Source organism: Anomaloglossus baeobatrachus, chromosome 10 (assembly GCF_048569485.1).
Source record: "Anomaloglossus baeobatrachus isolate aAnoBae1 chromosome 10, aAnoBae1.hap1, whole genome shotgun sequence".
Taxonomy (NCBI): Eukaryota; Metazoa; Chordata; class Amphibia; order Anura; family Aromobatidae; genus Anomaloglossus; species Anomaloglossus baeobatrachus.
Window position 1 is genome coordinate 48,202,035 of NC_134362.1, and position 12,078 is coordinate 48,214,112.

General features: G+C 49.4%; 1 protein-coding gene across 1 annotated transcript; it reads right to left on the reverse strand.

The window, feature by feature from the left end:
* Positions 1-1,521: 1,521 nt before the first annotated feature.
* On the reverse strand, positions 1,522-11,791 carry SLC3A2 (solute carrier family 3 member 2). Its single transcript, XM_075326570.1, has 10 exons — positions 11,706-11,791; positions 11,168-11,620; positions 8,290-8,463; positions 8,082-8,182; positions 6,580-6,651; positions 6,429-6,493; positions 5,775-5,961; positions 5,511-5,651; positions 5,247-5,351; positions 1,522-2,277 (listed from the first exon to the last, which is right to left on the reverse strand). Exons 2-10 carry the CDS (start codon positions 11,601-11,603, stop codon positions 1,930-1,932), a joined length of 1,629 nt encoding a protein of 542 aa, XP_075182685.1. The 5' UTR covers positions 11,604-11,620; positions 11,706-11,791; the 3' UTR covers positions 1,522-1,929.
* Between the last annotated feature and the right edge of the window lie 287 nt (positions 11,792-12,078).

Sequence of the window (12,078 nt, forward strand, 5' to 3'; positions counted from 1 at the left end):
TGGGCGTGGCTCAGAAAGTGCGGGAGCTGGTGCCTGCACTGTGCACAGTGAGGGGAGTGGAGTATGCAAAGCATGCTCCAGCCCTCAGTGCTGCTCGTTCTGTGCAGCGTCCCGCCCTTCCCCTGCCTGTCAGGGCTGTGGGCGGGAGGAAAGGAAACTAGGCCGCAAAAAGCCGGGGACTCTAGTAATAAACGCGGCCGCCGTAAAAGCGCGGCCGGCGCGAAAGTCCCCAGCGCACTACAAGTCCCAGCCGCGCCGCAGTGTTTCCCTGGCAGCGGCGGTTAGTGCGGCAGTCCCTATACATAAACACACTCAGCAGCGCTGAGTGTGTAATGGCACATATTAACCCGGTCAGCGCCGTGGTCCCCGGTGCACTAGCACACCCAGCAATGCTGGAGTGTTGCTGTGCGCGGTCCCCACGGGGACACAGAGTACCTCCAAGTAGCAGGGCCATGTCCCTGAACGATACCCGGCTCCTATCCAGCAGTCTCCCAGGAGTTGTGGATGGAGCACGGTCTCTGTGCCTGGAGACAGATAGGATCCCACTTCACCAGAGCCCTGAGGGGGATGGGGAAGGAAAGCAGCATGTGGGCTCCAGCCTCCGTACCCGCAATGGATACCTCAACCTTAACTACACCGCCGACAAGAGTGGGGTGAGAAGGGAGCATGCTGGGGGCCCTATATGGGCCCACTTTTCTTCCATCCGATATAGTCAGCAGCTGCTGCTGACCAATCTGTGGAGCTGTGCGTGCGTGTCTGACCTCCTTCGCACAAAGCAAAAAACTGAGGAGCCCGTGGGAGCACGGGGGGTGTATAGGCAGAAGGGGAGGGGCTTAACACTTTTAAGTGTAATACTTTGTGCGGCCTCCGGAGGCATAGCCTATACACCCAATTGTCTGGGTCTCCCAATGGAGCGACAAAGAAACAGCATGTGGGCTCCAGCCTCCGTACCCGCAATGGATACCTCAACCTTAACCACCCCGCCGACAAGAGTGGGGTGAGAAGGGAGCATGCTGGGGGCCCTATATGGGCCCACTTTTCTTCCATCCGATATAGTCAGCAGCTACTGCTGACCAATCTGTGGAGTTGTGCGTGCATGTCTGCCTCCTTCGCACAAAGAAAAAAAAACTGAGGAGCCCGTGGGGTGTATAGGCAGAAGGGGAGGGGCTTTACACTTTTAGTGTAATACTTTGTGCGGCCTCCGGAGGCATAGCCTATACACCCAATTGTCCGGGTCTCCCAATGGAGCGACAAAGAAAAACAATTACCGGTAAGTAATTTTGATTTTTCCCTTCCCCCATGACAGCACCATCACCAAAGCAGTGTTGTTGTCATGGAAAGGGGGGGGGGGGGAGGGGTATGGTACTTTTCAGGAGAGAAATTAAGCATCTCAGGACAGACCTTATGTGTTAAGGAGCCGAGAGATTCTCCGACAGCTGCAGAACTTCTTTTGAAGATGTAACAAGGATGTCCGTTAAACTTGAGATGTTAAGAGAACACAGTAATAACCACACAAATAACTCACATGTAAACTACTTTTATTAAAAGGAATTTTTTTTTATCTGACCAAAATTCTTTGCTCCCCTTTTTATTATTCCCTCCCCAAACACCCGGGGGCCCAGTCTGCCACAATACTGTATTATCTGTATGAAACAATCATTCATACACAAGTGTGCACACATCCTAGAGCATTTACTGTTCACAACACGAGAAAGCACACTACACTTATTGCTGTTAACGCGTTTAAAGAAACTTATGCTCGATAAAAAGTTTAGACATTAATGGTGATGGTGGTCTCCGTGCAATGGAGGATGAAAGGGAGGGAAGAGTGAAAGGGGGGTTTTGGCAAGAGCTAATACTGTGCCTCCTGGAGTGGACAGGGTCAGAATATGGAATGTGAGAGGTCGGCTCCGCTCGCAGAGCTTTCCTTTATGCGCTGTAAGGATATTTCAGCAGTAACGCTTCTGCTGCCGCCAACGTCACCTTCTTTACAGAAACGCTGCTGCCTTCTTTCCTCTCGGGATTGGAGCTGAGAACTACTGTACACTGCTCGGGTATATTCTCATGTTCTATGGACACCTCCGTCGTCTCCTCGGGAGCAAAGTTCACTACAGTCACATATCTTTCATTTTGGTCCCAAACACGTGCAAAAGCTAGCGCCTTGTCAGTGTGGTGGAGTAGTGTGAAGTCTCCGTGAAGAAGGGACCGCTCCTTCCCCCGAAGATCGCTCAGACGCTTATAAAGATTGAGCAAAGACTCTTTATCTTCTTCCTGAGCCTAGAGACAAAAAAAAAAAAAAGGTGAAAAAAATATATATTAATAAATGCAAAGTACAACAGGCACTGCGGGATATTTTTTCTTCCTCAAAGATTGTGAAAGACGACATTAGGCATTTTAGAGCTGTACTGCGTTCGCTTATCAGTCTGTATCCAAGTAGGACAAAGGTTGTATCCAAGAGCCCTCAGCACAGGATTAAGAGGCACAATACAAAGAGCTGAGTCAGGAAGGGGGATAAAGCCTCCGCTGCGCAGAAAACTGCAGACCGCAAGGAGAAAAGTGCAGCGTGAGCAGATACAGGGACAAAGAGCAAAGATTACACACAAGGGCGGGGTGTTACTACCGAGAAGAACAATGTACGACGCTATGCCTGCACTTCTGTGTCCGCTAGATTATAGCAGATTTGTATCATGAAGATATACGTGCCTCTTTAGGCTACGTTCACTTTCTTTGTCGCTCCATTGGGAGACCCAGACAATTGGGTGTATAGCTTCTGCCTCCGGAGGCCACACAAAGTATTACACTTAAAAGTGTAAACCCCTCCCCTCTGCCTATACACCCCCCCCCCGTGCATCACGGGCTCCTCAGTTTTTATGCTTTGTGTTGAAGGAGGCACACATGCACGCAAAAGCTCCACAATTTAGTCAGCAGCAGCTGCTGACTTTATCGGATGGAAGAAAAGAGGGCCCATAACCTTCAACACAAAGCATAAAAACTGAGGAGCCCTTGATGCACGGGGGGGTTTATAGGCAGAGGGGAGGGGTTTACACTTTTAAGTGTAATACTTTGTGTGGCCTCCGGAGGCAGAAGCTATACACCCAATTGTCTGGGTCTCCCAATAGGAGCTAGAAGAAAAGGAATTTACGGTAAGTAAACAAAATTCCCTTCTTTTCATCAATTTCCCTCAGTCACAATCCGTCACTTTGAGAAAAAACTGAATCCTGCAAAATATTTTGCAGGATTCCGTTTTTCCCCCATAGACTTGTATCAACGACAGATTGCGACTGATGGCCTTGCGTTGCATCTGTCACATGACTGACCGTCGGGCGGAAGCAACGCAGAATGTAACGTTTTTCCCAGTGACGAAACAACGCACTACAGGTGTCAGTCGCAATCAGTCAAGAGATATAATGGTGGTCTATGGTGCAGGATTCAGGTCTATGGGGCTGGATTCCATCATTTTCTACTAAGCATGCCCAGTATAAATATACAATCACATTGCAAGGCTCCAAATCTGGTACAATGGATTTTTTTTTTTTATAGGGATCCCTTGCATCAGTTGTACCACAATCTGCAACTGATGCGTTGCATCAGTCACAAAACGGATTGTGACTGATGGAAAAAAACTGGTGTGAAAGGGGCCTTACATGCTCAAAACTCAATCATGTTATAAAAGTCCATATTCTTCACTACCGCCAGTTAGAGGGGGTTGTCCACTTCTGGACAAGAGGAGTGATGCAGATTTTCATATGACGCCAAACACCTGCCATGATACTAATGCAGGATACCTGCTGATCTTTTATGCATCTTGGCAGATCTGTCAGGTCATGGCGTCATTGGCACTAATCAGACAACCCTTTAAAGGCAAGCTGTCACCAGGTTTTGGCCTTTTAATTTTATAATTTTATTAATTTATATAGGGCTATTAATTCAACAACGCTTTACATACACTGGCAACACTGTCCCCATTGGGGCTCACATTCTAGGTTCCCCATCAGTATGTTTTTGGAGTTTGGGAGGAAACCGGAGTACCCGGAGGAAACCCACGCAAATACGGGGAGAACATATAAACTCCTTGCAGATTGTGTCCTTAGTGGGACTAGAACCCAGGACCCCAGCGCTGCAAGACTGCACTGCTAACCACTGAGCCACCGTGCGGCCTTTTAAACTAAACCTAGCTCCTTAAACAGCACCTGTGCTGCATTATATAATGGTGCACGTTACCTCCTGACCCACCCTCCCCCCTGCAGCCCCCAAAAAAACCTTTATAAAAATCCCCCACCCTGTATGTAGACAGTTCAGTGGTCGTCCTAATCTGCACCTCTTTTCGCCCTCCTCCTGTGCTGATTGATGTTGATGACTCCTCGGACGCCATTCATATAGGCGGGCAAAATATCCATATTCCCAACTCTCTGCGGCACACTTGGCTCTGCCCTGTTGCGGGCAAATACGAAAACATAGGTGCGCCTGCATGAACCAACGAGTTTTTCTGCGCAGGATTTTGCTCAGTGATGTGGATGACGTTACCAGCTTCCCCACATCGCCAGGCAAAAATCGCACACCTGCGCAGAGAACTCACCAGTTTGCGCAGGCGCACCTATGGTTTTAGCTCTGCCTGCAATAGGAAAAAGCAAATCTGGGAATATGTCTGCGCAGGCTCAAGATTTTGCACGGCTATGTGGATGGCATCCGAGGAGTCACCCACGTCAATCAGCACAGGAGGAGGGCGAAAGGGGGAACACAGATTAGGACGCCTATCGGACTGGAGAATTTACATTCAAGGCAGGAGATTTTATAAAGGTTTTTGTGGGCTCTACAGAGTTGGGGGGGGGGGGGTTAGGGGTAACGTGCACCATTATATAATGTAGCACAGGTGCTGCTTAAGGAGCTAGTTTTAGTTTAGAAGGCTAAAATGTGGTCACAGGTACCCTTTAATATTAGAGAAGCTCATAAGGGCCTTCAGCAGACGCCAAAATGCTTTCCCAGACTCCTGAATGGCAGATCGATCTGTGTATGCAATGATGCTGCAGTGTAAACAAAGGTACTGTATATATGCAGGCTCGCCAAATAAGAGTATGGGGCTTAGTTGTCCTCTGACCCCTTTAACCATTTTCAGGTTTATTTATTTTTCTGCCCCTGCCCCTCTGATAAGTAGTAACACTCACGCAAAAATTGCCTGCTCAGATCTCAGTCTGAAAAACCAAACGAGATGTTGACAGCAGAGATCAAAGATCTAAATATTTTCTTACCTTAAATGAGAAATTTGCGTTGAGCTCGTTCACCTCGCCCATTGCACCTTCAGAGAAGCCATGATTTTTACCGCCATCCCACTGCATGTATGGGCCACGTGCCGGCTGCGGAGGAGGAGGAGGGAACGTGTAAGAACAACGTGCAGGACTCGGGGGCAGATTAACGGACTTTGGCATAGACTACTTCATGCCTCGGCTTGTCCAACAATTTAATTTTATTGAGCTAATCTTATTTCTAAACGCAAAGGGCAAGTTAACCCCTACCTGTCCAGGCAAATCTTTAAGGCCAATCTCATCCCCGTATAAAGTTAAAGGCGTTCCCTGAAGAGTGAAGAGCAGGAGCTGATACACACGCAGCAACTTCTCCTTCACCACTGAAGCCATGTGTCCTAAACGTGGTCGGATCTATCGGAAACAACAAACTTGTTATCGATATAGGATCTATAGGAAACAAAACACTCAGCATAGCTTATATAGTTATTATATCGGACGCAAAACAATAGGGAACCGCTTTCCAGGTCTACTCACCGCCCACATAGTCTTGTTCTCTTCCCAAGCGGACTCTTGATACTGCCGGATCCGCTTCCCGAGTGTGTTGTCACTTTCATTGCCTTTGCTCAACAAATAGCTTGTGCTTAGTATGCCAGCGGTAGTGTCGTTGAGGATACTCATTATCTGGTCGCTGGTGGACTCATTTGCGGAGATGAGCAGCACCCTATCAACAGAAGATACAAAAATCTGTCAATTGTCTGAAAGGGGGTTTTGCACTACTTATATTTATGGCCTAGCCTTAGGATAGGTTATCAATGTCTGATTGGCTGAGGTCCGAAGCCCCGCTGTGACCAGCTGTACTCGGCACCAGCAGCTGGAAACGCTCAGTTCTGGAGCTGCCCTGTAAACTGATTGTGGCTGGATACTGCAGATCCACCTCCTATTGATTTCAATTGGAGGCGGATGTTCAGTACCCAGCCACAGATGCTATCAGAATACAGGACAGCTCCAGACTGAGCATTTCTGGCCACCACCGGCACAGAAAACCTCTGGCTGGGTTATAGGGTGTTGGACCTCGGCCGATCCGACATTGATGACCTATCCAAAGGATAGCCCATCAATGTAAAAGTAGTGAAGAAACTAAGTATGGAAGAAAGCCATGCGTGGTGCAAGAACATCCTAGGGCCTCACCTCGCTTTACCCTCTGTGCTGTGGTTTGCAGTGATGTTCTGCAGCTCAGGAATGAGTTCACCGGGCTGTAAGGTAAGAGAATTATAAGTATTACTATCAAACAGTTTGTAAAATGATTGAAACTATTAAATGTTTAACACAATAGACTTACATTCTGGATATTCTCAAATCCACTTATGAAGATTCCTCCAACACCTTTTTCAAACCAGAAATGCATGGCATCCTGCAAGACCGGAAAGAAAGGGAATAAACGTCATCACTAAGACTGGAAAGAAAATAAAAAGCTGACGAGGGCAAATTTCCTAATACAAACTAAAATTTAGACTGCATAAACAAAAGACTAACGCCCCCCAATGCTTCCCTGCACACAATCCTCTGTATTGTTTGGATTTTAAGACGCACTTTTCCTCCCCAAATTTTGGGAGGAAAATGAGGGGTGCGTCTTTAAGGCAAATGCAGCTTACCAGGGGTGGAGAATGGGCTTTGTGCTGGCAGCAGTGGGGGCTGTGTGGCAGGTGAGATGCTCTGTCGGTGGTGAAGGCTTCAAAGAATGGTGCCTGGAGTCTGTGCATGCGCAGATTGAGCTCTCGTCTCAAGATCTCATCTGCGCATGCACCACATTCGGCCCATCGATTTCCCAGCAGGGGACTTAAGGAAAATGGCGCGTGCACAGATGAGATCTCGGGTTGTCATTAAGCCGAGAGCTCAATATATACACGCGCTAACTCCAGGCGCCATTGTATGAAGCTTGCACCGCCGACAGAGCAGCAGACTTAAGGAAAATGACACCCAGAAGTGGTGCGTGTGCAGATGAGCTCAACTTGTCATTGAGCCAACAGCTCAATCAGCACACAAGGAGACTCCAGGCGCCATTTCTTTGAAGCGCGCACCGCCCGGCTCCACGCAGCAAGCACAGCCCCCACTGCAGCATCGCCACTGCCTCCTGGTGACCCCACTCCACCACCACAGCTGCGCCCCCTCCAGTAAAACTCCACTGGAATATAAGACAGAGCCCATTTTTATTTATTTTTTTTAACTTTTGTATCTCTAAATCTGGGGTGCGTCTTATAAAACGAAAAATACGGTAAGTGGCGGTTGTGTTAGATCAGTGTTTCTCAACTCCAGTCCTCAAGACCCACCAACAGATCATGTTTTCAGGTTTTCCTCAATCAGGTTTTCAGGATTTCCTTAATGTTGCACAGGTGATGGAATTATTCCCTGTGTAACATTGAGGAAAACCTGAAAACATGATCTGTTGGTGGGTCTTGAGGACTGGAGTTGAGAAACACTGTTAGATATTGCTATATACAAGTAAATGGGACAATGTTGCAGGACCTAGCAAACCTGCTACTGTGTAAGTGACTCGCAGGTAAAGAGCTGAAACATTTTTGTATGGGCTGAAGTACAGCTGATTAACTTCTGTAGCCAAAGGGGTTGTCCACTACTTTTACACTGATTGTTTATCCTTGGGATAAGTCATCGTCTGATCGACCGGGGTCCGAAACCTCACCGATGGAGAAAAGCTGATGGGCGGGGGTGTTGGACCCCGGCCGATCAGACATTGATGACCTATCCTAAGGGAGTGGGCAAGTAGGGGTTAAGTAGGCAGAGCACATAGCCGTATAGGCCCGTGTACTGCTGCCATGGTCTCACCTTAATTTGTGTTGTTATCAGCTCAGACTGCTTAATCTCCTTGGTGAACCAGACATCTTCTCCTTTGTAATTAGGGGTGAGGTCCAGAACTAGATTAATACCTGAAAAATAAACGTAAATCTGCTCAGTACCCAGTGCTTGTGACGTACCCCCAGTTCTGACCCCTCTGTGATCCAGTTGCCAGCAGCTGCCTGTACAGTGCACTCACTTTTCTTTCGAGCGGCCTCTAATAGGCTTTTGAACTCTTCTATTGTTCCGTACTTCTGGTCGATCTCCTTGAGCATGGTCCCGGAAGGATCGTCTTTAGAGTTGATGTGCAGCGGCCCGATCACCAGACCCTTCACCTTCAGGGTGCTGAGGGAATCCAGGCGCTTTTGTATTCCTGAACATTGATAAAATAGAAATGATGGTAATTAGTCCACGGCTTCTTTCAATCGTATTCAGAGCGGCTTTCTAATTTTTGCCCACGTCACAAGACGGCATTGAAGATAATGTCTCTGACTTCTTGGATCACTATAGTTTCAATCTTGGCAAAAAAAAAAAAAAAAAAAAAAGTTGTGGCTCTAGAAGGCTTCTCTGGAAATAAGTGGACCCCAGTGATCACCTGTCAGGACCGCAGATCCCCGCAGCGCCACCACAGGAGACATGAAGCATTACATGGCACCCAATGAACAATATGGAAGAGAATTTGACAGCGGCAGAGAGTAGTGGATGCATTACTATAGAAGACCACGTAATCTGTGATTATGCCCCATGTTAGGTTATTTTAACACACCCCTTTGAACACCATGTAATGCCTCGTGTCTCCTGTGACAGCACTAAGATTGGGGGGGTGGGGGGGGGAATGTAAAAATATGTAGTCTTTTTTTCTCAAATAAAGATCCAGCTCATGACCACAGGAAAATAGTAAGAAATATGGGTCACAAAAAAAGGGGGCCTTGGTGGGAACAATGAGTACTGTATTCAGAGTATGACAGAGCCAGTAGGGCTGGTCAAAGCTATCGATGCCATAGACCATGATCTGGGAAGAGTGAATTTAGTAATCAATACATGTTTAAAGGGGTTGTCCAGCCTTGGGGTGCAAGTCTGCAGTCATTATGTGTGATAGAAGACTCAAAGCGCGCACTGCGCACACTGTCAGGATCCTCCAATGCAGAGAGCGCACGATTTGCACACTTCCGGCCACATTCCAACTAGACTTGTCTGGCCTCACTCCTTTCACTTGTATTGAGCGAGGCTGTGCACGTCTAGTAGGCATTGTCAATTATGTGAATCTCACACATGCGGTCATGGGCCCACCAGGTATGGCAGCATAGAATCCTGCCACTGAAAGTCCTCATTCACAAGAGTAACTGCAGACTTGTACCCAAGGATAGACAACCCCTTTAAAAAGGGAACCTGTCACCAGTTTTTTGATTATTAAACCAAATGTGTCACCTTCTGCAGTCTATGAAGGTGCACCTTGTTGCTGTCCCCAGTTGCAGACCCCAAAAAGAACTTTATAAAATCCCACCATTTTGTATGCTAATGAGCTGTGTTGGCCAGGTGGGCGGGCTCTATTTCGGCTCCTGTCCCTCCTTTTAGCCTTACTTGCCATCCTCCTGTCATGATTGACACGCCGCCGTCATCATCATCCACGCTGCTGGCCAAGTCTTGCGCAGGCACAGTTCACTCTGCCCATATGGCGGGCCGAGCAGGAAAAAAAAAAAAAAAAGTTTCCCTCGTGCTGGTGTATCTGCACCTGCGCAGAACTTGGCCAGCAGCGTGCGTTATGATGGCGGCGGCGTGTCAATCATGACAGGAGGACAGCGAGCAAGGAAAAAAAGAGGGACAGGAGCCAAAATAGAGCCCGCCCATCTGGCCAACAGCTCCTTAGCATACAAAACGGTGAGACAAGGTGCACCTTCATAGACTGCAGCACAGGAACTGATACTTGATTTAAAGGGAACCGGTCAGCAGAAATTTTGCTCTAAACCTAAAAGTTTCCCCCTCTGCAGCTCCTGGGCTGCATTCTAACAGGTTCCTATAGTTTGTGCCCCCTTTTAGACTAAAATACTTTAAAAAGTTGTACCTTTTGGTATGCAAATCTTCTAAATTATCCATGGGGGCGGGCCGTCTGGTGTCAGTTACTGTCCCTCCTGCCGATTTACGCCGTCCCCCAACGCTCCATTTCATACCTCAGGACGCTGCTCAGTGTGCCCGAGGTCCCGCGCATGCGCCGTGCGACTGAACCGGGACTGTGCACTGTGTGACCGCTGGTGACATGTTGCGCAGCCACGAGATTATGGGTGGCGCTGTGATTGTCATCAGCAAGTGCCAGCACTTTACCCTCTGCCTCCAGCGTTCTCTGCAAGTGCTGGCCAGATGACCCGACGTCACCTCTCGTAACTGGTGGTGTCCTGCTCCGCTCCTCCCATCTATTTCCTGCTCCAGGGCAAGATGGGAAAGAGGTGACGTGGGGTCATCTGGCCAGCGCTTGTGCAGAACGCTGGAGGCAGAAGGGAAAGCGCGGGCACGAGATTATGGGCGGGCACTTTCTGATGACAATCACAGCGCCGCCCATAATCTCGTGCCTGCACAACACGTCACCAGCGGTCACACTGTGCACAGTCCCGGTACAGTCGCACGGCGCATGCGCGGGACCACAGGCGCACTGAGGTATGAAATGGAGCGTTGGGGGACGGTGTAAATCGGCAGGAGGGACAGTAACTGACACCAGACAGCCCGCCCCCATGGATAATTTAGAAGATTTGCATACCAAAAAGGTACAACTTTATAAAGTATTTAATTTGGTCTAAAAGGGGGCACAAAAACTATAGGAACCTGCTAGAATGCAGCCCAGAAGCTGCAGAAGGGGGAACTTAGGTTTAAAGCAAAATTTCTGCTGACAGGTTCCCTTTAATAATCAAAAAACTGGTGACAGGTTCCCTTTAAGGGGCCATCCTGTAATGTATGGCGTCGCCCCTCGCACCAGCATGGCAGCCTCCAGTATTGCCACAGCTGATGTGCCCGGCAGGGCCGCTTCCGCTGACGTCACCCTGTCTGCAGTGACGTGTGCACTCCCCATTCATTACGCACGGACTCACCCGATATGTCGCCGACCCCGTCCTGGACCTCGGAGCCGTCCTGGAAGGTGGCGGGGTCCCCGATCTGGTAGAGCGGCCCCTTGTTCCACCACTCCATGGCCGGCAGCGGGCGGCAGCGCGGGGCCTGGACGATGATGACCACGGCGCCGGCCAGCATGCCGGCCCAGCCCAGCCAGAAGAGGATGAGCAGCGCCCAGCGCACCCGCACCCAGCCCGGGGTGCCGGCCACCTTCAGCAGCTCCTCCTTGGACAGGCCGGTGAATTTCACGGCTCGGGCCCCGCACTCCTCGTCCTCGTCCTCCAGCTTCACCTTCACCACCCCGTTCTTCTCGCCCCCCACTGGGGACTCTGCCTCCTCCGCCGCCATCGGCTGCTTCTCCGGGTCTATCTCGTTCAGCTCCACGTCCTTCATGTCCAGAGCCGTGTCCTGTGTCATGTCTGCGGGGAGGAAACCTACAGGGGAGAAGAGAGGAGTGAGCTCCGGCCCCGTCCGCCACAGCTACAGTCTGCCATCAGCACCGGCGGTGTCAGCGCTCACCTATGTGTAGTGTCAGCGCTCAGCTACAGACTGGCCGCAGAAAGCCGGGCACCCCTATATAAAGGCTCGGCCCCTCCCACCACCAGCGCTGGCCCCGCCCCCTGTACTGAAGACACTGATGCAACAGCCGGAGACGATTTCCCAGTACTGCCCCAGAAAGTAACTGGTGTAAACTGGAAATCCCGGCACTGCTCACACAACACAATGGGCCTATTCCCTGCTCATCACTGCCCAAAACACAGTACACTAACCCCACACCAAGGAACCACTGCATAAATTGCTCTTGGGAACTTAGCTTAGGTGCTTGTTCACACATTGCGTTTTTTTGCAGCAAAAAAGTGAATAAGATTTCAAAACTCTCATGCACATGTTT

Excerpts from the sequence above, each read along its gene's own strand:
- SLC3A2 (XM_075326570.1), bottom strand. The coding sequence starts at position 11,603 with ATGACACAGGACACGGCTCTGGACATGAAGGACGTGGAGCTGAACGAG. Across the intron at positions 6,494-6,579 it reads GATTTGAGAATATCCAGAAT|CCCGGTGAACTCATTCCTGA; the intron begins GTAAGTCTATTG and ends CTTACCTTACAG. Across the intron at positions 2,278-5,246 it reads ACGCAAATTTCTCATTTAAG|GCTCAGGAAGAAGATAAAGA; the intron begins GTAAGAAAATAT and ends TTTTGTCTCTAG.